Source organism: Coregonus clupeaformis, chromosome 29 (assembly GCF_020615455.1).
Source record: "Coregonus clupeaformis isolate EN_2021a chromosome 29, ASM2061545v1, whole genome shotgun sequence".
Taxonomy (NCBI): Eukaryota; Metazoa; Chordata; class Actinopteri; order Salmoniformes; family Salmonidae; genus Coregonus; species Coregonus clupeaformis.
In genome coordinates, this window is record NC_059220.1 from 60334947 (window position 1) to 60360983 (window position 26037).

Genomic DNA, 26037 nt, shown 5'->3' on the forward strand with positions numbered 1-26037 from the left:
ACATATGACTTCGATTGTGTCCCAAATGGCACCATATTCCCTATGTAGTACACTACTTTTGACCAGGGCCCTACTACATAGGGAATAGGGTTCCATTTGGGATGGAACCTTTAAGCCTGGAATCACTGTTTGATGTGTGTTGTGGTATTGGGGTGAGAAAGCCGCTGTATAGAGGGGCGCACACACTGTATGCCACTGTATGATATATTGTTGACTGTATGCTGCTGTCTCATGCATGTACTACTCCCCTTCCTCCATCCCTCTTTCTTCACTGTGTGTTTTACGGGTGTGTGCGCGCACCTCTCTATAATCAACGACCAATGGGAGGCGGAGCGGAGGCGCTGACTGTAATGTGATAGCTGCTCTGTTCAAAAGTGCTATTACACACACTCTCACTCGCTCACATAAACACGCCGCGGGAGCGCAGAGACACGCCGCTAAATACAAGAAGACGAGAGGAGCCTTGCCAGAGATGGAATGAATGATGCTTCGGAAGACCGTGTATTAATGTTCGTCACAGTTGTCATGATTTGCGCTCCATTCTTGTCCGAAATACGGAGTCTTCTTGTCTGTTGATAGTTTAGGCAGCTGTGTCTCAGTGGTCGTAAATGCAGGAGTAAATCACCGGAGTCCCGGAATCCCTGCGAGCACAAGAGAGAGAGCTAGAGAGAGAAGGGGGGAAAGGCAACCGCTTCAATCGGATTTGGAGGTAACTAAGAGCCGCTTATCAGACAGACTCTCGCTGTGGGAAATAGCCCGGAGGTTCCAAATCAGTGGACAAGCTCTGTATGGAACGGGGGAATCAAGAGGAATTTATTTCATCCACGTTGCTCCACGAGGCTCAATAACTCAGTCATGACGACAAGATGAAAGTTATAAGGTGGCATCCCAGTGTGTCGTTCAAGTAGCCTGTAGGCCTACTTCAGAGGGAAAGCTGTTCACCGTTGTCTTAGCCTATTTTTATTAAATTAAGTGCACTTGGAACAAACGTTATTCGTTGCTTGTTTTAGTAAAATAGGCTACGTGGAGTAATAACATTTGTCCCTACATTTTCTGCAAAAAAGGGTCCCTACATTTTCTGCCAAAAAAGGGTGTGGATTTTTTTGATGGACAGCTGATTTGATGCTGGGAGGTAACATAAAAAAATAACAAGACATTGAACATTGCCAAAATGGATATGCTATCATCGTTGATTGGATTTTTACTTGCAATTTGTCTAACACTGGGAGTCCGTGGAGACAAGGGTAAGTTTACCGTCAGTTGTTGGTCAGTTCCCAAGAACGCATGGGCTGTCAAGAAACGTGTCCGAATGTATCCGACACTACCCTTCATTGGTGATCAAATTTTTGAATTTGCTTTAAACTATGAAAAAAACTGAAACCTCACAGTTTTTTAATCAGGCCTGCGTCTTGGAGACTGACAGGGAAAATAGCTTGTTTTTCTCAGCGTTGGAAAAACTCGTTTGGTTTTAAAGCGCAAGCTCCATCTGTTTCAAATCAGGAATTTCAACACATAGGCAGTGAATGGCATCAGATAGACATTGTCTGATAACCAGTAGGCTACTATGTGTAGTGTAGGCGTACTGATATTTCACACAAAATGTTCTCTCAACCTAGGCTTGAAAGACAACAAACACAATTTCTCTCGGTGCACGCCTAAGGAACCGTGGGGTGTGATATGAGCTCCGGTTCTCCGCGTTAACGTGGGAACCGTTTCGTTTAGCAGCGGGGATGAAGCCGTTCCCATTCGTTATCCTAGGTTGTCCAGAACAATATTGCTATTCTACCTTTTTCGTACGCCAAGAGTAATTTGACAATATTTCACCCATGAAAAATGACTGGGTGGTATGCTATTTGATACACAAAAGCCATTATATTATGCCAAAAAATAGGAGGTCATTACTATGTAATAGAAGTTGCCATAGCATGGGGGGACATGCTAAAAAGTTCCACTGCCGTTCATGTTTGGCAGGTTTTGTAATCTTATGTTCACAAAAAAAGAAAAGAAAGATGAACCCTACATACATTAGCCTATAATATCCTAATGCCTCTTCTTTGTAGGGTGATAATAGAATAAAAAAATGGAGAGAAAAAAACTGTCCTACTTTCTTTTTGTTGTTGTGTTTCTTGGTTGAGTTCATGAATAAATGCTAAACTCTAAACGCGTCTGTAGACATAACATAATCCATAGCCTATCCAAAATAATGCGCCTCGAAGTGGTATTTTGCTATTAGTGGATAATGGCAAGAATATTAGTTAGACTAACCACCACCATCATAATCATCATCATCATCATTAACATCAATAAGTACACCAACAACAACAACTCGCTCATTATCTCCAGAGCCAAGTCTCGCAATAATTATGGTGATAGTTGTTGCCTCAATTGCGCTTGTGCCTTGGCGGTTCTCCGCTCGCGCTGCAACATTAAGACCAGATGACACATTTTGACAAAAAAAACCTTCCATTCCATTCAGGGAATCGTGCTGATTTTACGCTAGCTGGCTTGCTTCTCAAGTCGCAGTAGTTTTAGCCATAATCAATGAGTATGAGTTGTTTTTTCTCCTGAGCTTTAGAACACGGTCTGGTCTCTCACTGCTTTTCTGCTCTGTCTCTGTGCCCTACTCAGTGTCTCCTCCCTGGCTGGTTTACAGGGCTAGTCCTATGGTTCTTCTTCAGAATGTGCTCCAAAGTGTTCGTGTGGTGTGTGTGAGTGTGATTCATGTTTGCATGCATTCAAGTGTGTGTGTATGTGTATGTGTGTGTGTGAATGGGTTTGGACCTGCCATTTAGAGGGGTTCAGTATGGCCTGTTTGCAGTGCTGGCTGCCTGTGTGCCCGTTGATCAGAGACAGATGTGAGCCCTTGGCAGCTCTCCTCTAGCTTGCTCACATACCTCAGCCTGCCAAAGCACTCGCTGTTCCTCTCCTCCCCTCTCCTCTCCTCTCCTCTCCTCTCCTCTCCTCTCCTCTCCTCTCCTCTCCTCTCCTCTCCTCTCCTCTCCTCTCCTCTCCTCTCCTCACCTCCTCAAAACAGCACAGCTTGTCACTTACACACAGCAGCAGAAGAGAGAGAAAGAGAAAGGGAGAGAAGGGGGAGAGAGAGAAAGGAGATGTGGGAAAGACAGGAGGTTGTGAGAGAGAGAGAGCGACAGAAATGTAGTGCAGAACAAGAGCATGTTTTTCAGGGAGAGAGAGAGAGAGAGAGAGAGAGAGAGAGACGAGAAGGAAGGGTACAGCATTTGATAGGAGGGGGTTGAGCACCAAACAGCAGATAACAGCAGGCTCACTGAGTTTTAAGAGCAGAGGAACTGATGATATTGGGGGTACAAAAATGAACACTACACCGGGGGTCAGAGAGCAGAAGGGGGACCATGTATCTAAGTGTAGAGACCCTATTTTTAAGTCTGTGTCTTTGTCCCAAATAGCAACCTATTCCATATTTAGTACACTACTTTTTACCAGAGCCCATAGAGCTAAAGGAGGGGAATAAGCTCCGGTCAGAAGTAATGCACTACAATAGGGAATAGGGTGACATTTGGGACGCAGGCTAATGTAACCACAACAGTGTGACTCATGATTGTTTTAGTATAATTAAGTCATTCATAATAATTAACTAGTAATTAACTCATGGACGTGAACATACAGGACCAGTGTGTGTCTTCACTGTCTCTGTACGTTTACCTTTCTATATGTTTTAATGTAGATTAATGAAAAGCTTTCTTTTCCTCCTCTCTCTCTCTCTGCTTGCTTCTATTTCTTTCTCTCGCTTGTTTGCTTTTTTCTCTTGTCTCCCCACCTCACTCTCCCCCACTCCATGCCCCCTATCCCCCCTCTCCCCCAGCATCTTTTTTAATCTGCCCCAGACTCCTATAACACATCAGCAGCGGAGAAACAAGGTCAGGACTGTAGTTATTAGCATTCAAGACCTGAAAAACAAAGGGGCTGTGGTTCAATACCTTGGCCAGGAGAAGGGCTGGGGTGCTGGGGAGGAGGAGGGGGACACGCCAACCCCCTGGAACAGGGCGACTTGGGTGAAATTAAAAACAAGACCACCATAAATAATACACCTATCGGCTAGCTGGTGGCCCCTCGGTCTGCTGCTTAGTGTGTGCACACACACTGCACACGCACACAGGTTGTTTATCTGGACAGCAGTATTTTAGTAAAGCAAACCCCAGCGAAACGCAACCATCTGCTTCTGGTCAATTGATCCATTGATTAATTGATTGCTGTACCCACCCCAATGCATTTAGTTGATTAGCCAAAACCACTTAGCCTCTTGGAAGAGACGTGCGTGGGTGCTCTAAGAGGAGAGGAAGCTTTAGTCTAGCTTGCTATTGGTGAATTAGGGTACCATATCTGTGTGTTGTTCCTATTGGAACTGCAGTCTAAACGTGTACACTTGAATGGTTATGTTATAACTTTGATTTCTGCTGCATATTCATTTAGGATTGTTACATTTTCTCTTAGTCCATAATATAATAAGAATATAAATGATAATATGTCATTGAGCAGATGTTTTTATCCAGAGCGACTTACAGTGTGTGCATACAATTTCGTATGGGTGGCCCCAACAGGACTCACACCCATGATACTGACGTTGTAAGTGCCATGCTCTGCCAACTGAGCCATACAGGACACTTTAATATTATCTAAAGGTAGGTAGGGCCTTATGGTAGGTGCCTAATGATTAAAGTAAAGAACTTTGAAAGTCAAAAATCTCTCTTTCCCTCCCTCCCTCCCTCCCTCTGTCCAGTCTTGTGTGGAGTGGTTAGATTAAAAACAGTCGTGGAGACAGCCCCTGTGTAGGGATGAATGGATGAACGAATAGTGCCTCTCCTCTCTCTCTCCCCCTGATTCCCTCACTTGAAGCGATAGCACTTTTTAATTAAGCTGGGAGAGAGAGCGAGAGAGAGAGAGAAAGGGGGGGAGAGAGAGAAAGAGAGAGAGAGAGAGAGAGAGAGAGAGAGAGAGAGAGAGAGAGAGAGAGAGAGAGAGAGAGAGAGAAGGAGAGATTTATAATGGCCCTTCCACACACTCGCAGCTTATCCCAAAGTGTGATGCCACAGTATGCTGATAATACCGCTAATAGAAATTGGTGCATACACACACACACACAGAGACAGATATGCAGTCAAATGCAGATACTGTATATATAGACGGAGACAATAATTCATGAGGCTACCTCTCTACTGAACGCTCCCTCCTCATCCTCCCTCCTTATCCTCCCTCCTCATCCTCCCTCCTCATCCTCCCTCCTCATCCTCCCTCCTTATCCTCCCTCCTCATCCTCCCTCCTTATCACACAAACACACCTGCACCTATAAGACATAGTGCCCTGAAACACACACTGTATACTCATAAAAACACAAACATTCACATACACATTCTCCACCCTAACAGAGGACCTAAACAAAGACATACCCAGTCGATCACATACACACTGCGCGCGCACGTGCACGCACACCCCCACACCCCACACACCTCTCCCCTGCATGGACTGTATATCCTACTGACAGCCCATCAGCTCCTCCAGGGTCAGTCCCCATAGGGATTGTCTTAATGAGCCTCGTCAGGCTCTCTCTCTCTCTCTCTCCTCCTCACACTCTCTTTCTTCCTCCTCATCCCCCTAAATCATCTCCCTCCCTTCCTTCTCTGTCTTAATCCTTCTCCGTCTCACAACCTTTCTCTGCCGCTCTCTATTCCTTCTACCCCTCTCTTTCTCAATCCCTCTTATTATCTCCCCCTTTTTTGTCCCTCTCCCTCCATCTCTCTCCCTCTCCTCCCTCACCCCCCTCATCCCTCTTTACCTGCCTTTCTCCCTGCTGGCGTCCCTCTCTCCATCCCCCCCTCCCCCTCCTCCTTAGCTGCACATGAATGGTCTGCTCAGCTCAGGGAGCGTAAAAGTGCAGAGGCTGCAGGATTCTCCCAAACGGCTTAATCTTCCCCTGGCGGTACCACTGACAGACCGCACACCTTTTGGAGAACACAATGTGGTCCTCTGTAGCTCAATTGGTAGAGCATGGCGCTTATAACGCCAGGGTAGTGGGTTCGATCCCCGGGACCACCCATACCTAAAAATGCACGCATGACTGTAAGTCGCTATGGATAAAAGCGTCTGCTAAATGGCGTATTATTATTTTATTATTACAATAGGAGAAATGGGTTGCGTCCTAAATGGCATCCTATTCCCTATATCCCCCATACTCAACTGGCGGGCCGGATCCGGGCCCAGAACGGGTTCAATACGGACCGCGGGTCCCGGAAAAAATACAAAATAAATAAATATATATATATTCTTTTTTTTTACTAGTTCGTACTTTGACCCCTGGTATCATATAAACACACATAAGACATGGAATAATCCGTGGAGTTGCAGGAAATTAGCTTTAAAACAGCAAAAAAAAACTCTGCCCCATGCAAAATGTGTAGAATTGTGGGAAATGAACTTAAAAACTGCAACATTTACTCTCCGCCAACAAGAGGGTGTGAACAGTTTGGGGTTGCATGGGTTGCGAGGTGGGGGTTTGTTACTACGCCGATAAATGACATTATCCATCCGGACCTTTCCCACCTAGGAAATTTGTGTGACCGGACCTTCTCAAATAGTACTTGAGTACCCCTGCCCTATATAGTGCACTACTTTTGACCAGAACCCTATGGGATTCCCTATGGGCCCTGGTCAAAAGTAGTGCACTAAATAGGGATAAGAGTGCCATTTAGGATGCAGATGTGGAGACATTTATAGTCCTGCCTGTCTGAATCCTCCAGGAGAGATAAAGAGACTCTTTTATTTTCTTTTGGTTATCTTTTTATTTAGCTTTGGCTGCGGTATTGAGTGTTAGGTGTTTTGAGTGATAGGCTGGACTGGCATGTGGGGGGAGTGTGTGTGTGCATGTGTGTGTGTGTGTGTGTGTCTGCGTGTGTGCATGCACACGTGTGTATACATAAGTGTGTGTGAGTTTCTATCCAAGTGAGGATGGTAGGGTTTCGCTATTATATAAAATGTCACCAAATCCTAAGTGCCTTTTTAAAACGCAATAGCCTTGAAAATGTCAACACTTGAACAGTCTATTATATTTCAACCCTCCGGTCTTTTTCCCCGCTTCCTTTGATGATGTGCTCACATAACTCAGAATAGGTGAAGCAGATGAAACAGAATATTGAGTCATTGCCGTTTTCATTGATATATCTTTATTTTATAATTTTTTACATGTTTTAGTCATTTAGCAGATGCTCTTATCCAGAGCGACTTACAGTTAGTGAGTGCAGACATTTTCATACTGGCCCCCTGTGGGAAACGAACCCACAACCCTGGCGTTGCAAGCGCCATGCTCTACCAACTGAGCTACAGGGGACTATATCCTCGTATTTCTTCACATATCCTCATATTCACACTCAGTCTTCCTTTTCCGATGGTCAGGCTGTGTTCCGATTCTCTACCCTTCTCCCGAAGTGTACACTTGTACACTCCCCCTCATGGATTTAAAAGGAATTAACTGGTGTAGGGAATATGGTGCAAACTCCCTCCAGCCATGCTTGCACCAAACTAGGGCTGAACGATTAATTGCATTCGCGATAATATCGCGATTTGACTGAACGCGATTTTCTAATCGCAACGTGCGCGATTGGAGGTGGTCACGTGACGCGACTTTTCATGCTGTCCAGCGCAATGGCCTCTTGCTCGACGGAACAGTCAGAAACTGACACAGCTGATACTTTAATATCGAAGAGGAACAGCACGTCGGTGGTGTGGAACTATTTTGGTTTTAAAAAGAAGATGCTGAGCAGCGTCAGGTGTTGTGCAGAGCATGCCGTGCTCCGATTGCTACTTCACGGGGTAACACTACAAACCTGTTTCAGCACTTAAAAAAATACCACAAATCAATGCATGACAGTTGTATGACCAAAATGCCGAGCATCAGTGCGCGAGACAAGCCAAATACCTCAAGACAGGGATCACTGACAGAAATGTTCGAAAGTGTCACTCCGTATGAACGTAATTCAAAACGGCACGGAGAAATCACTCGGACAATAACCGAGTTCATAGCCAAAGATATGATGCCTCTCAGCACGGTGACCAAGCCTGGGTTCATGGCATTAATACATACGCTTGATAAACGTTACAGTATACCCTCCCGCACATACTTCAGTCAGACTGCCATACCGGAGCTGTACAAAAAGTGCAAAGAGAAAGTCGCCGCGGAACTTAAAACGGTGGAGTTTTTTGCTAGCACTACTGATATGTGGTCAAGCCGCACAGCTGAGCCGTACCAGAGTCTTACAGTCCATTTTATTGATCAGAACTGTTGGATAAGTATGGCTGGCAGTGCCATACTCGTAGTGAACTTTAGTCTGTGTGGTGTGTTATTGTTGTGTACTTGAGATAAGTGAGGCTCATCTATTTTATATTATAATATTCAAATCGTTTATAAAAAATAGTTTGTCTAAATTAAAAGTGCATTTCTCATTTTTATTTATAACTTTATTTACTTAGATTTTACAAAATATTTTCAAAGCAAATTCCTTGTTTCAGTTGTGTGAAATGTTACTGACTTGGGAGCAGTAAGATACATACAATTTAAAATTATTTTTTTCTTAAGACTGTACCTTTTGCACACAGTGTTTACAAAGTTCATGCCTTTGTTTAAATTATTTAAATGCACAGTGGCAAAGCCACAGATGTTTCTGTAATGAGCAGTTCAATAAAAATGTCATTTATTTCAAGTCATACATGTTTGAATTTAATTCTAACAAATAGACCCAGCCTATGGGAAAGAACATTTCACACTAAATGTATATACTATTGTGTTGGTCATATTTAAATCATTCATTATGTTTTGTAGGGGAAAAAGGATAAATAAATTAAATCGCATATTAAATCGCAATCGCAATATTGGGGGCAAAAAATCGCAATTAGATTATTTTCCAAAATCGTTCAGCCTTACACCAAACCAATGCTTTTAAATGCATGAGGGAGAGTGAACGAGTGCACACTTCGGGAGAAGGGTAAAGAATCGGAACGCAGCCTCCGTCAGGCAGGGAAAGAGTTAACCACCCCTAGCATCGTTGTCATGGTGAACATTGTGGAGAGACATTTTTGTCTTCCTAATCTCGCCTTCCATTTAGAATAATAATGACTGGAGAATCATACACTGCAGTAAAATGACTGATGAGAGGCCTCACTGTATTGTCGGCTGACGTGTTAGTGTGTGTGCTTTGCGTGTTTGTGTGAGATAGGGAACGGCGAGCGAGGCGTGGGTGTACGCCGAAAATAAAGGCTTTGTTACTCCAGCTTCTCATTACAGATTCGGGGTGAACCCTTGTACCCCCAGACAGGCGGTCTGCTGTCACTTCCTGTCTGGGCCAGCCAAGCAATGCTATTGGCAGGCTATTGTTCCTGGGAGAGAGCCGATAGGATCAGGGAATGTGTCCTAATGTTTTCAGATTGCCTTGCCAGAGCAACAATTACACTTATAGAATGATCCCAGAGGAGAGATAAGAGCCAGGGTGTGTGGTTAGTTTGTGTGCATGGGAACAATATGTATCTCCAACACACAGATATTATTACAAATCGTGCATCACTACATCACAAATCACATCACAAATCACATCACTCAAATCAATAAGTTATCACTTGAATAACAAAGTCTTTATTAGTAGATGTTTTGAGTCTGTGTATTAACCATATCTCTCTCTCTCTCTCTCTCTCGCTCTCTCCCTCTCTTTCTCTCTCTTCCCCTCTCTCAGGTGAGGTGTGTGGGGGCACCCTGGATGCCAGCGACGCAGGGTACATCACGTCACCGGGCTACCCTCTGGAGTACCCGCCCCACCAGAATTGCCAGTGGGTCATCACAGCCCCGGAGCCCTCCCAGCGCATCGTCCTCAACTTCAACCCTCACTTTGAACTGGAGAGGCTGGACTGCAGGTGAGAGAGAGGAGGGGGAGAAGGGGGAGAGGGGGGAAAGGGAGAGAGGGAGGCTTTTTGGATATGCTTAGGCTAGAAAATGGTAGAGGGAGGAGGAGAAGGAGAGAAGGAGGGAGATTGACCAGGGATGGATTTAACTTCAGATCTGCCTTCAGCTGGTTATACATATGTAACAGAGTGTTCATAGTTAGCCATAGTTACAGTTTGGGCCATTACAGCAGGTAAGAGAGGGCCAAGACTGTCAGGGTTAATACCTGAAGATTGGTGAGTGGGGATGAACGAATAGACTTGATTGATAATAGAGAGGTGGATGAGGTTAATCGGGTGGAGGAGAAAAGGAAGGTGGATGAAAGAATGGAGAGAATGGTTGATAGAAAGTGTGGGATGATGTGGTGAAGTTTACAGGAAAACAGACTAGAGAGAGAGAGAGAGAGAGAGAGAGAGAGAGAGAGAGAGAGAGAGAGAGAGAGAGAGAGAGAGAGAGAGAGAGAGAGAGAGAGAGAGAGAGAGAGAGAGAGAGAGAGAGAGAGAGAGAGAGAGAGAGAGAGAGAGAGAGAGAGAGAGAGAGAGAGAGAGAGAGAGAGTTCAGTGCAGCTATTACAGGCTAGATGGGAACCAGCTTGGTCAGTTTCCTCTTTCATAGAGATGTATAATATTAATCATATGCCTTTTTATTGTCTCTCTGACCTCATAGCAGTCAGTCACCATGCTCTGGCCTGGCCTTAACCCCTGCCTCCTACTGCTCTCTTAAAGCTGCACTATGCAGAAATTGCTCTGCCATTTCCTGGTAGCAAAAATTATAATAGTTCGCCTAATTTCAGTTTACATCAAAAAACAAGCAAGTATGGTGTAGAGAATCATTCTACTATCTAAATCGCTGTGAAATATATTTTCCAAAAGCAATATTTTCAGCTGTTTGAAGCTGGTGTACAAAACAGAAAGTAGAAGACGCAAAAACAAAATGTAAGAACGGGAAGCATAGAAATGGCGCACATAGAACAGATCTACCGCTTCTTAGACTTGCTTTCAATGAGAATGACATATCTATAACTCACATTTCTATGTGCATTTGGTCGGGTCTCCCAAAAAGTGACATATTGCAGCTTTAAAGGGGCAGTCTGGAACATACTGGTCTCTTAAAGGGGCAGTCTGTAACTTTAATTTATGGTGTAAAGTTGTAATAGTGGAGGTGCGTAAAGATGGCGGCCCCTATCCACTTAACACAAATCCCTAGTTTTGCTAAGTTAGCCGTATTGTACATTGCTCCCCGTTACTCTTTAAAAAAAAAAGTTCATTAGTACAGTATACATGATCCCAATTTTTGCTTCAAGACACCGGCAATTCGAAAAACCAAAAAAGTTGATTGTGCTGATTTATTGGCACATTGAACCATGTTGCGCACCGTAGTTTAAAAACTCAGTGGATAGTGCTAAAACAATGACGTCATATCTGAATTCTGCCATCTTTATGCAAGTTCGCTATTACCTGATAAAATTATAAGGACATGACATACTCCAGGAAAAATATAATTGTAGTTTTAATAAAAAATCATAATAAGAGAAATAGTAGCCAATGTTTCGTCTAGATGTCATTAGAACTCCAATTAGACACACCTGTTATCTGGTCTTGTGTAACGTAATGCCCTTTTAAAATCCCCCTAGTCATAGATAGCATGTGTAGTTCTGTGATAGACGGATACAATGAATGTGCTCGCTGTCGATAAGCAGTATTTCAAGTCCTCTGTAGCTCAATTGGTAGAGCATGGCGCTTGTAACGCCAGGGTAGTGGGTTCGATCCCCGGGACCACCCATACGTAAAAATTTATGCACACATGACTGTAAATCGCTTTGGATAAAAGCGTCTGCTAAATGGCATATTATTATTATTACTGTATTGAGGGCTTAGAGAGGGAGAGAGCAGAGAGAGAGAAGGGGGATGAGAGAGAGAGAGAAAGAGAAAGTTGAAAAGCCTCCTCAGGAATGCTCAACTTTTTCTGGGATGGGTTTTGTATTAGCCTGAGGGGACTGTGTGTGAACTCAAGCTTTGCCCTTTTCACACTTCCACTCAGCTGTGTGTGGGTGCATTTTGTAAACGCTGTGTGTGGGTGCACATGCCTCTGTTTTTGTGTTTGTGTGTGTGCATGTGCCCATGCGTGCACATGCATGTGTGGGTGTGTGTTTCTTAGTGCGTGCGTGTGCATTCTCCGTATGTGTGTGTATGTCCTTATTTATGCGTGTATACATGCACATGCACACACGTTTGTGATCGGCAGAGAAACACATGGCAACCACTCTATCCATTCCACATCCTTAGAGAAAAAGGCCCATACTTTACAGCCCCATTAGAAAAGAGAGCCACATCAACAACGTTATTTATTCATGGAACAACCTAGAACTCCCTTTTCTCACTAATGCTGCTATAGCCTTTTTATGTAGGCCGCGTCCAAATGGCACCCTATTCCCTATATAGTGCACTACGTTTTGACCTGAGCGCACTGTACAGTATAGCGAATAAGGTGCCATTTGGGACACACATAGATTTAGTTTGTTGAAGATGTGTTCCTAGGCTCTCAGTGCCAAAACAGCAACAAAACAAAGTGGAGAAAGCCAAAGTGCAGCCCGACAGGCCGACACGCCCTCCTCTCCTCCCACAGAGTGCTTTAGACTGGGTTCAAATAGCTTCCAGTTAGTCTTTGTGGTGCAGCTGTGTGTTGTTTCTTCTTTCCTGAGTGATTAGGCATAGCAGTATGTCTGACTGAGGAGACAGGAGGGAGACTTGGAGTTTTTCTCTTCTGGTTTGAGGAGCGGTAATGCTGGACTGTATTCATTAGTGCACACCGTAGCAAACGTAGCAATTTTTTTCCAACGGAAAACATTTTGAAACGAAAACAAGAGTTTCTTATTGGACAAGTTCAGGTTTGTCCCTCCTCGTTTCAGCCCGTTTCGTTCTTAGTGAATACACCCATGGAGGGGCAGAAGACTTGGTCAGGGTATTATTTAAATGTAATCTGAATATACTGTATATATAATGTAAATATTACAAATGGACTGTGTTTATTGTAAATAGGTGAGATAGTTGCGAGAGTTGTAAAGGGCTTTAATCTATTACAGTTATAGTTCAATTACAATTACAGTTCTATGTAAGTTATGTCTTTTGTATGTCTCATCACCTCATACACACACACACACACACACACACACACACACACACACACACACACACACACACACACACACACACACACACACGGCACTAGCCATAGGTCTCTCCTGAGAGTAGATTACTCTGAGACCCTGAGCAAGTGACCTCAAGGAAAGTGTTCGGTTGGCCCAACCAAGGTCAACCTTACTTTATAACCCACACCATACTGATGAATGAATCCCTCTCCCGGCCAACCAGCGCTTTCCCTGGGTTCAAAGAGTCAAAGGCTCTGGTAGCTTCAACCGCACAGACCATCATTGCTGCAGCAATAAAATATCCAGTGTTATGCAGACTTCACATATCTGAGGTGGCACTTTAATTCAGAATTTCATTTCAGGCAGAGTCCGGCAGGGTGCCAAATGGCTTTTACCTCCAAGCCCAGAGTAGATTGATGTGAAATAAATGCAATAAAGTCTGAGATTAAATATCAAGCCTATATCTCTAATGCAATCTGCCGTTGGCTGAGACCAGGACTGAAGGGATGATACCGATATGGGGTGCAGGAGGTGCATCCCACTCTCTCCTTAGCGCACTCTCTCTCTCTCTCTCTCTCTCTCTCTCTCTCTCTCTCTCTCTCTCTCTCTCTCTCTCTCTCTCTCTCTCTCTCTCTCTCTCTCTCTCTCTCTCTCTCTCTCTCTCTCTCTCTCTCTCTCTCTCTCTCTCTCTCTCTCTGCTCTGGGGTGGAAGTGTTTTATTTTGCACAGTGGGATTAAACTAATTGAAGGATGTTTGCGGCACACCTACACAGTACACACACACACACCATAAAAACTGACACACACTTTCGCAAAGATCAATTTTCCACCCATATTGTTTTTATTCAACTTTTTTTATTAGGTCGTTTTTATTGGTTGTGGGGCCCAGGGCTCACATTGGCAACGGGAGGTGACGATTTAAAAGAGCTTTGATATCCGTAGAGTTCTATCAGCCTATCATCCTCCGTAAAACTGATTATTTAACTTTACAAACGGCACCCCATACTAATGTGCCTCAGGTTGCATCCCAAATGGCACACTATTTCCTATTTAGTGCACCACTTTTGACCAGGTCCCATAAGGAATAGGGTGCCATTTGGGACGCAGCCTTAGTTTCATCACGGGGGAAGTGTCATTGAGGCATAACAATGGAGAGGTTCAACGTGTGAGTGTGATATCATCCTCTGTGTCTGCTATACTCCCTGGGGGGAGACGGGAGCTGTTGGAATCAGATCAATGGCTGTTTTCCGCTTGTAATGAGGAATTGATGGGCCTTAGACGTGGGGAGTGTGTGTATGTGTATGTGGGGGTGGGGACAGACAGATTAGTGAGGTCATTGCTTCAGGTCTGATCTGCCCAGTGCACAAGTCATGGTCACTATATATATATATATATATATATATATATATATATATATATATATATATATATATATATATATATATAGAGAGAGAGAGAGAGAGAGAGAGAGAGAGAGAGAGAGAGAGAGAGAGAGAGAGAGAGAGAGAGAGAGAGAGAGAGAGAGAGAGAGAGAGAGAGAGAGAGAGAGAGAGAGAGAGAGAGAGAGAGAGAGAGAGAGAGAGAGAGAGAGAGGCAGGGCAGGGCAGGGCAGGGCAGGGCAGGGCAGGGCAGGGCAGGGCAGGGCAGGGCAGGGCAGGGCAGGGCAGGGCAGGGCAGGGCAGGGCAGGGCAGGGGCAGGGCAGGGCAGGGCAGGGCAGGGCAGGGCAGGGCAGGGCAGGGCAGGGCAGGGCAGGGGCAGGGCAGGGCAGGGCAGGGGCAGGGCAGGGCAGGGCAGGGCAGGGCAGGGCAGGGCAGGGCAGGGCAGGGCAGGGCAGGGCAGGCAGGGCAGGGGCAGGGGCAGGGCAGGGCAGGGCAGGGCAGGGCAGGGCAGGGCAGGGCAGGGCAGGGCAGGGCAGGGCAGGGCAGGGCAGGGCAGGGCAGGGCAGGGCAGGGGCAGGGCAGGGCAGGGCAGGGCAGGGCAGGGCAGGGGCAGGGCAGGGCAGGGCAGGGCAGGGCAGGGCAGGGCAGGGCAGGGCAGGGCAGGGCAGGGCAGGGCAGGGCAGGGCAGGGCAGGGCAGGGCAGGGCAGGGCAGGGCAGGGCAGGGGCAGGGCAGGGCAGGGCAGGGCAGGGCAGGGCAGGGCAGGGCAGGGCAGGGCAGGGCAGGGCAGGGCAGGGGCAGGGCAGGGCAGGGCAGGGCAGGGCAGGGCAGGGCAGGGCAGGCAGGGGGCAGGGGCAGGGCAGGGCAGGGCAGGGCAGGGCAGGGCAGGGCAGGGCAGGGCAGGGCAGGGCAGGGCAGGGCAGGGCAGGGCAGGGCAGGGCAGGGCAGGGCAGGGCAGGGGCAGGGCAGGGCAGGGCAGAGGCAGGGCAGGGCAGGGCAGGGCAGGGCAGGGCAGGGCAGGGCAGGGCAGGGCAGGGCAGGGCAGGGCAGGGCAGGGCAGGGCAGGGGCAGGGCAGGGCAGGGCAGGGCAGGGCAGGGCAGGGCAGGGCAGGGCAGGGCAGGGCAGGGCAGGGCAGGGCAGGGCAGGGCAGGGCAGGCAGGGCAGGGCAGGGCAGGGCAGGGCAGGGCAGGGGCAGGGCAGGGCAGGGCAGGGCAGGGCAGGGCAGGGCAGGGCAGGGCAGGGCAGGCAGGGCAGGGCAGGGCAGGGCAGGGCAGGGCAGGGCAGGGCAGGGCAGGGCAGGGCAGGGCAGGGCAGGGCAGGGGCAGGGCAGGGCAGGGCAGGGCAGGGCAGGGCAGGGCAGGGCAGGGCAGGGCAGGCAGGGCAGGGCAGGGCAGGGCAGGGCAGGGCAGGGCAGGGCAGGGCAGGGCAGGGCAGGGGCAGGGCAGGGCAGGGCAGGGCAGGGGCAGGGCAGGGCAGGGCAGGGCAGGGCAGGGCAGGGGAGGGCAGGGCAGGGCAGGGGCAGGGCAGGGCAGGGCAGGGCAGGGCAGGGCAGGGCAGGCAGGGCAGGGCAGGGCAGGGCAGGGCAGGGCAGGGCAGGGCAGGGCAGGGCAGGGCAGGGCAGTGCAGGGCAGGGCAGGGCAGGGCAGGGCAGGGCAGGGCAGGGCAGGGCAGGGCAGGGCAGGGCAGGGCAGGGCAGGGCAGGGCAGGGCAGGGCAGGGCAGGGCAGGGCAGGGCAGGGCAGGGCAGGCAGGCAGGCAGACAGACAGACAGAGAGAGAGAGAGAGAGACAGCGACGTAGGAAGGTCATATAGGGCATCCCAGCAGTAGATACTCACACCAACCAGACTGGCGGGATCGATGGTGATGCCCTTTTGAAAAGCCTCGGGCCGTAGCCTATAGGTCTATATAGACTCTTTGTGGTTAGCTGTTAGCGGTTTAGCCCCAATCTGCGTCCCAAATGGCACCCTATTCCCTAAATAGTGCACACCGTATGGGCCCTGGTCAAAAGAAGTGCACTATATAAGGAATAGGGTGCCTTTTGGGACGCAGCCCCTGTTGTCTGTAACTGTAAGCAACGGTTCAGAGATGGCTGCTCTGAGTGCTATTTGTTCTAAGGCCAGATTGAAGATGGCAGCCGGGGGAATCTGTTGGGATTTCTCTCCCAGCGTCTATTTAATATTTCAGAGGCACTTATGCCTTATTAGGCGTACATGAGGTGCATGAGGCGGCTCAATGCTAGGCAGACTAAGAAGCCTTACTTCATTTTAGTGTCTGGGCCACAGCCCTGTTGTTGACCATCAGCGCCTGATATAGCTGTGGTTGTTGAGCACTTTAGATTATGAGGGAATTGTGGTAACAAATATATATTGTCTGGAATGGAAGCAACACACACACACGTACAAATTCATAGCCATTATAATTTTTTTGTATCCCCCTCAAAATAGCATTTTGTCAATATAAACTACACAGTTCAGTTGCGAGTGTAGATTACACCTGCCATGCCACTATTTTAGGAACAGATATTTGCATTTTTGTCAAGTGCAACAGTCATCCCACAGAGTGGTGGAAGTGAACTAGACTCTAGACTCTAGTTGTTGCTCTCAGTGGTGAGATTGACAGTCTGGGGTCAAGGGTTAGGAGAAATGGTTTCACCCTAGTTATACCATGGCGTCACCAGGGTTGCTGCTGTGTCTCCCTCTCCCAGACACACAGATGCAAGCGTACACACCCACACCCACACCCACAGGCAAGCACGCACACACACGCATACACACACACTCCCAGACGAGGATATCTGTCTGAGGGGCGTCCCTGGCCTGGCGCCTGTAGGGAATGCACAGAGGTGGAGAAAAGTTCCAGAAAAACAAGGAAGGTGTGAAAGGTAATTAGCAGGGCCAGTGGAGGAGAGGAGAGGAGGACGGGGGGAAGGAGGAGAGGAGAGCAGACATGTCTGGACTGGTGCTGAACAACAGCCCTGAAGGACGTCCTTAAGTTTCCACTGTCCCACCCCTTGTGGGTTTCTTCTGGCCTCTATGGAGAGCTGGTGGAAACCATCATGGCTCCCAACAAGCAGGACTCCATAACCCATAAAGACCCAGTCACATAGTGGGGGAGAGGAAGGAGTCAGAAAATGTGAGCGCTCAATTACATTTACATTTTAGTCATTTAGCAGACGCTCTTATCCAGAGCGACTTACAGTTAGTGAGTGCATACATTTTCATACTGGCCCCCCGTGGGAAACGAATCCACAACCCTGGCGTTGCAAGTGCCATGCTCTACCAACTGAGCTACAGGGGACTTCAAGGTGAATTCTAATGGACTGAGTGGGATGAGGGTGTGAGTGTTAGGGTGTTTGTCTGTCTGTCTGTGTGTGTGTGTGTGAGAGACTCTGTTCTCCCGCTCGGCCAGCCTTCATGCATGTATTCATCAGGGCCTGGGGAGACGGAGAGCTCAGGTCAATAATCACATCTGAGAAACACTCAGTCATCGCTTCTAATCCACGACAGGCAAGAGAGCCCACTCCCAAATCAATTAAAACCTAATTAGGCTCTCAGTTCCTTCTCAGGCCTTTTATCTTTTACGTACACACTGTGGTGTGTGTGTGTGTGTGTGTGTGTGTGTGTGTGTGTGTGTTTTCCTTAAGCATGTGTCAGTTACAGCCCAAAAACACATTTTCTTTGTACACACACACACTCATGGATTGCTAGCTTTCTAAGCTTCACCAAGGGAGCTCTGCAGTAAGCCTCTTCAATAGCCACCGTGATGTAGCATTAGGTTGGAATGCGTGTGAATTGGATCAAGGCCCTCTCATCAGTGTAGTTCCATCCTGGGCCTGTGCAGGCTTTTGTTCCAGCCCAGCACAAACACACTTCACATCAACTAAATCACCAAGCCCGGATGAGTTAAATCAGGAGTGTTGGTGCTAGGCTCAAACAAATATGTGCACACCCTGTGAGGTTCCCTGAACCACCATTGACGGACACTGATCTCTAGAGACAATCTAAACATTCCTGCTCCCAATAACAGTGTATTGGCCTGTATTATTTGTGTGTGTGTGTGTGTGTGTGTGCATGTGTGTGTGCATGCATGCTTTTGTGTTTGCATGTGTGTGTGTGTGTGTGTGCATGCGTGGGTCCAACACTGAACAGCTATCCAGTACTGTGCTGAAGGCTGCTGAAGGCCTTTCATTGTAATTAGATGTGAGACTGTTTCAACGGCTCTTGTTTGACAGCTCTGTCACATATCCAATTGAGACAGAGGAAGTGTGTGTGTGTCAGAGGGTTCCTGGTGCCATGCGGTTCATGACGAGGAAGATCACAACATGAGAGAGAGAGAAAGAGAGAGAGGGGGACACTTATTAATTATCCATCCCAGGAAATCCACTGTGGAAAAGCTGAAATTCCCTATTTTCATTCATCTGCTTGCTCTGCGCTCATATTTAGCCTCACATTGAAGTGTTTTACCCTTTTCCTTACAGGACAACCAGGGCTACAAGTCGAAAAACAATTTGACATAAACAGTTGCATTCATGAATTTTATTGACAAATGTCAATAAAGTTATAAGGTCTGCCAAGCAAAAACCGGATAAAAAAATCAGGGGGAAAAGTACAGAAATTGTTTGCTCACTGGGAAATGAATATCCAACTAGTCAGTGACATCTGTTTGGAGTTTGTGACAGCAACTATGTGAGCTTATTACAGTATTATAGACACAATGTCCTGGGATTTCCTATGATCTTCTATGTGGAAGAACACACACGCATGCACGCACACGCAAGCACACACATACACAGTACTTTGGCCCCTCTCCCAGCTTCCTTTCTGTTGAGTTGGCTAATTTTGGAGAGGCAGGTGGGATTTGTCTGAGTCCAAGTTTCCCCTCTCTCTGTCTCTGAAACGACAGTTAAGAATTTGGGTTAGTTCAGGGAGGTCAATAGGTCTGAGGTCAAAGGTCATATGGACTAGAGTTCAAGCACGTTGAGCCCCAAAGCCATTTTTTCTCTATTCTTCTCTTTTTCTCTTGGTTTTAAGCTTGAATGATCTATCCAAGCATTCTACTGAAATCAATGCATCCTTCTCAAAGCACCTCTTTTAACATATACATGTTTAAATTAATCTGTAGGTACGATGTCCATATTAGGACAGTCTTAGTTTTGATGAGATTTAAACAACTCTTCCTGAGACTGAGGCTGTCCTAATATGGACACCGCACATCAAAACATTGCAAGAATTTTTCATGAACTTCTCTCTATCGCATTCTCAGGTATGACTTCATTGAGATCCGTGATGGTGGTTCGGACTCGGCTGAGCTGCTGGGTAAACACTGCAGTAACATCGCCCCCCCAGCCATCATCTCTTCTGGTACCGCCTTGCACATCAAATTTGTCTCAGACTACGCCCACCAGGGGGCTGGCTTCTCGCTGCGCTACGAGATCTTCAAGACAGGTGAGCCAATTCTCAAATGATGTTCGGTGCCTCGTTATTGAGGCGTTTTGATGGGTTGTTATTTTGGGGGGTTTTCCGTGATCTTTACGACAGGTGAGTGAATTCTCTAATTCTGCCTGATGACCTCTTATTGGAGTGTTTTGATTGGTTGCTGATCATTGGGGTGTCGATGTTATTGGTTGTGTATTGGGACGTTGTTGTTTGACTGGTTGCTGATAGGTTGGGATGGAGACATATGTAAAGAGACTTTGGCCAATCTTAGATGGATGCCAAGTTGTTGCCTCTGAGCATTCTATTTATCCAATAAAAATGTGTATTTGGGCTGCTATTGGTCAATATTGCAGATGAGGCGCTAACATGGATTTCATCAAACTGAGTTCATACTAATACATTTTGGGGTTGAAACCACAATGGCCAAACTCTCTCCGATGGCTCTGGGTGGCCATTCCCCTAACTAGCTAACTAGCCTTGTGGAACATGGATGGTTGACTGAGTTCTTGCTATGGATGCCTCGGGCAGAACGACCTATGATGACCTTCACCTTAACGTAGGGGCGTCTACCACACACATGCACGCACATATACACACGCACACACACACACTCACTCACCTCGCAACCTCACACACACCCCGACACTCCCAGACCAATTAACTTCAAGAGAGGCGGGGAGGAAAATAAACATGGTTTTACAGGAAAGGGGAAAAAAGCCCTTAACTCTTTTCATCCTGTCTGAAAAGCATCTCAGGAATGCCTCTTTTAATTGGCCTGGGATCTGCTTCATCTTGAGGGGGAGGAAGGGGCGGGAGGGGGGTGATGGAGAGAGGTTACAGGCGGTATAGGGAGATGATGAGGAGGGAGGGGTGAAGAGGAAGGGGCAGGATGGGGGAGGGTGATTGAGAGGGGCTACAGGCGGTGAGGAGATGATTATTGGGAGAGGGAGAGGGTAGGGTGAGGATGGGTTGGGATTTGAGTTTAACGATGGTGCTGGTGGTGGTAGTGCATAAGAGGAAGTGTACTTGACATACAGTACACTTGCAGTAGTGTGCTGATACCCTGTACTGAGCTATACTGATACACTCTGTACTGAGCTGTGCTTTGCTGGTAAGATCCCATTGACATTGATTTGTTTGGGTGGGATTGACTTGTGCGAGAAAGAGTACTGAACAAAAAAAGATTGTTTCTTATTCAGATAGTAGTACCTCCTCTGTTTCAAAACGTTTTGAAACGTGATTTGAAAAACGACTGTTTTGAACGTGGCCCAGTTTTGTCATTTAGCTCTGTTACCAAGGCCACCAGCACTAACCCTAATGATATGATGATGCGATAGGGCTAATATTATGGACGCATGCACACACTCTGTAACAGAATGGATGGGTATGCTGTTGCCATGGTTTTAACAAGAGCCTGCTATGCTTTTGGGGTGCAAAACCAATGGTATGCGTATGTAGGTGTATATTTATATATGTGTGATATGTGGTCGTGGGTGGTTACAGTGTGCTTGGGCGTTATAGGATTCTGTTTGTGTCTATGTAGGCGTATAGATGTGTGTGTGTGTGTGTGTGCGTGTATGCTCAATGGTTCTGTGGGTGTGTGCATGTGCATGTGCATGTGTCTGTTCCTGTTTCTGTGTGAGAGAGATCGGCACGCAGAGCATATGTTTTGGAGTCCCTTTGCATCCTTCACCCATCATGGTTGTTTGTTTTAACATGTCAGGCTTGGGCCAAATAGTTCCGCAAACCACAGTAGTTTACGAGTTCTGGAAGAACATTAGAGAGTGCCAGGCACAAACCCCCCAGCGAGAGAGCTGTTGTTTATTTACAATGATGTTTGTGCATGAGGGATGTGTGTTCTAGTCTTATTTGTGTGCACTTGCATTGTGTGTGTGTGTGTGTGTACATGTTCTAGTCTTATTTAAGTGTGTGCGTGCAGTGTGTGTGTTTATGCATCCGTATGTGTTTTGAAAGATATGATCTTAGGTCAATACACAGCTTGGAGGTGTGTCTGTCCAGCTGGCGGCTGTCCTCAGCCAGAGCCTGACCCTTCAGTCCTACTTTCGCTGCTGATCAGGGTCGTGTTCATTAGGGCACACAATGGAAAACGTTTCAAAACAGTTTGCAATGGAAACTACACGTCCAGGTAATAGTCCCTCACTGTTTCAGTCTGTTTTCTTCAGTTTGGTGCCAAATGAACACAACCCTGCAGAATATCTCTTCTCTTCTCTTAGACTGCCCTCAGCACCCAGGGGTAATAGCTTCATTCAGAGAATACACTGTTACGTAAGCAGAGTGTGTGTGTGCGTGTGTGTGTGTGTGTGTGTGTGTGTGTGTGTGTGCAGACATGCATATGCGTTTGTGTATACTGTACACCCCTTCCTATTTTCAGTGCCAATAATGGATACAGGGATAATAAACAGCGATAAGATATTTGACTTCTCACCCTTAACTGTATTCCCTAATCCCTTTTCCCCTGAGCCCCCATCCCCCTGAGGGAGCGTGTGCCCCAAAACAACAACCCTCCAACCCCACCCCCATCCCACACACATGTACCATAACCCCACCCCACTGCATAACCCCACCCCACAACATTATTGTTGTGCCCTACTTTCCTCACACACACTGGCGTATTAACCCCTCATACCAAACCGGCCCCCCACTCCGCCCCCTGTCATGTGACTCTGTTACTGTGACGCTGTTACCACGGCTACTGCGGGAAGACTTCCAGCAAAGCGACCTCCTCCAGCCTCCACCACTAGCGGAGCCAATCGTGAGTCATCTTTCTGTGGTTCCCCTTGGGGTCATGGTTGACTCTGTCCCCCCCCCCCCCCAGTCACCCGGTCGCAGTCACCCGGTCGCTCCCCCCTAACCTAGTCTGTAGGGTCACCTTTGGAATGTAGTGGAATGTAGCCCAGATTGACAAGGGTTACTGACCTGGCTGTGACCCCTTCCTAACTGAATAAAGCATGACTTAAGTGTAGTGTTCTCTGATCCAATGGTTGTGCGAGCATACATGCACTCGTAAATAGACTGCTGTGCGTAAATAGACTGCTGTGCTTAAATAGACTGCTGTGCGTAAACTGGCCAAGCTGTGGCACGCTCACAATGTTGTTTTGCTTTTCTTGGGTTTCCTGACGATGTTGTTGTTGTTTTTATCCTGACCCCCCTCCAGACACACACAGACACAAACACACACAACACACACCCCTCAAGTGTATCTCCGTGAAACCCTTGAGTTGACTCCAGCAAGAGTAGGCCGCGAGACGGAGAGAGAGAAAGAGAGAGAGAGCGGGAGAGAGAGCGTGTTAAAGAGGTTGTAATGTGCAACAGACGTGCACAAACGTGGAGGTGAACTCTCACAGCATGAGGTGCATGAGGAGAGGGAGAGGAAGATGAAAAGAGGAGGAGGAGGAAGAGGGTGACTGAACAGACTACACATCCCTCCTAGGGATGAAGGAATGGAGCGGGGGAGGGAGGGAGGGAGGGGGGATTCCCTGACACAACATGTGCAGAGACTACTCCGTCAGGCACTCGAGCGGAAAGCACCAACGCATTTCTACCCAGCAACTACCCCCCCCCTCAACCCCCCGCCGGCAGACAGCTCTTGCCAAATGGCTGCTCGTGGTGAAATGTGCAAGCCAGGCGAGTGGGGGGGGTTGTTTTTGGCATGTTCATATACTTGAACTAATAAGGACTAACAAAAGCCAGAGTACTCATGCATACACACCCTCTCTCACACACACGCCACACACATATTTGGCATGTGGCGGTGTGAGCGTGCGAGACGGGTGGTACCACACACACAATGGGTTAATATAGGCGTGCAATGGTGTGATTGAAGCCCTCTTTCTTCTGCCTGGGTAAGAGTCTGGTGCACCCTGACCCAGTATTGAGGAAAACAGGGCCAGTGGGCCAGTGTGTCTCACACAACATGCTGAGGCTTACCACACACTCACATACACACGCAGAGGCATACCACACACTCACATACACACGCAGAGGCACACTTTCATTCACAAACACATACCCTGTCTATCATATACCACAAAACCTATGTAGAATGTAGTATGCGTTTTCATCTAATTACACACACTGGCACACTTTCACAGTGTCACGCATGTTATTCTACACAAACAGTATTACACCCTCTCTCATACACACACACAGCATTCCCTAGTGAGGGGCAGTCAATGAGCAGTAGTAGCCCTTGCTGGAGTAGTGTTTTAACATGCTTTCTCCTGGATTTGTCTGTTGTCTGTGTGAGTGTGTGTTTCCTCTCTTCCTGTGGTGAAAGGCAGCAGTCCCCATCTCCATGAGGTCTATAAAAGTGTGGAGGCCTGGTGACTAGTTAAGGCAGGCTTCACACTGGCCTTGTCTCTACTCGTTAAACGAGAGGGGCTGACTGACCACCGGAGGCACAGGAGACACGCACGCACGCACACACACACACACATACATGTACACATGCACGGATGGACAACACACATGCGCAAGCACGCACGCACACACACACACACACACACACACATACACACACACACACACACACACACACACACACACACACACACACACACAAAGGCCTTTGGAGACACACCTCAAAGACATGTCAGGGCTATATCATTGCTATGTGCTGTTGGTAGAGCTTGTCTGTGTATTGACAGTTTGCGTTTTGTAAGTATGCGTATATGTGTGTGACCGATCAATGTTTTGAATAACAAGAGAGGGAGAGGAGAGAGAAGAGAAGAAAAGAAAAGAGAGAGAGACAGAAAGAGAGGGTGAGAGGTGGGAAAACAGAGAGTTTGGGTATTGTAAGGTGCAAGTATATTTGATCAGTGTTTTGAATAAATGAGAGAGAGAGAGATCACAAATCATTAATGTGCACGTCCATAAACACTCAGTAACCCAGGGGGAAGTTTATATGGGAGGCACATCTGTCGAGAGCTCAAGGTGAGCCGCCCAGGGCGCATAAATCTGCATAGCTAATGAGCTGCCGGGCCGCTTAGCGAGTTTACTCCTGTTTGTTTTGGCATGTGTTTTTCTTTTCTCTTCTTTTTTTGAAGCAAGGCAGTGAATGCAAGGCTTACTGGGCCGTGGGGACGAATATGAGGTTTATGATGAGGCGTGTGTCAAAGGTCAAATGGGGGTGCTTATATTTGTCCTGTTTCACTGCATGTACAAGTGGATAACCTGTACGAGTGTGAGCTGTGAAATGGAAATGTGTTTTTTGCATATCCCAACTCCCCCTGAGACACCCTCGGAGAGTGGGGTCATGGCCAGGGATCAGCCATTATTGACGGTGAACTTGGAGCAATTAGGGTTAAGTGCCTTGTTCAAGAGCACATCGGCAGATTTTTTACCTAGTCAGCCCGGGGATTTGAACCAGCGACCTTTTCGGTTACTGTCCCAACGCTCTTAACCCGCTAGGGTACCTGCTGCCCTGTGTGTGTGTGAGAGTGTGTGCATGCATGCGTGTGTGTGTGTATGTGGGGATACATTGCTCATATCTGTGTCCTGTGTGTGTTTTCCATAGGATCGGAATTCTGTTTCCGGAATTTCACCAGTCCTTCCGGAGTGATCGAATCCCCTGGCTTCCCTGACAAGTACCCCCACAACCTGGAATGTTCTTACATCATCATAACTCCGCCCCACATGGACGTGACCCTGACCTTCTTGACCTTTGACCTGGAGAACGACCCCCTGCTGTCAGGAGAGGGAGACTGCAAGTATGACTGGCTGGACGTTTGGGACGGTCTGCCCCAGGGTGAGTGCTTACCAGACAAATACACACACATGCACACACACACTTTCATACACACACACATACACACTGTATGAGGCACATGCATGTATTTGAACAGAAACACACACATACACATACACAGCATCTACAATACCTCAATGGAGCTTTTCCTGCAGCCTTTGTCTCAATAACAATCCAGGAACTAGCCCATTCCTCCATTAGCCATTCTACAGTGGGCACATTAGTTCACCTCCCAGGACTAGGCCTTTCCCATGACCTGTTTCCCATTCATCCCCTTCATCAGGCCGACTTGGCCCCACTTCCCCCTCGCTTCAATCTGCCCTTATCACACAGCACTTTCTTCCTGTTTGG

The 26037-nt window shown here is 47.5% G+C and overlaps 1 protein-coding gene across 1 annotated transcript in view; it reads left to right on the forward strand.

Moving 5' to 3' along the window:
• The first annotated feature begins 370 nt into the window (after nt 1–370).
• nrp2a (neuropilin 2a) overlaps nt 371–26037 on the forward strand; it is a 63446-nt gene continuing 37779 nt past the window's right edge. Inside the window, 4 exon segments of the mRNA XM_041855669.2 lie at nt 371–1244; nt 9751–9928; nt 19747–19928; nt 25456–25686. Of these exon segments, the coding sequence (XP_041711603.2) occupies nt 1172–1244; nt 9751–9928; nt 19747–19928; nt 25456–25686 (664 nt within the window). The 5' untranslated portion in view covers nt 371–1171.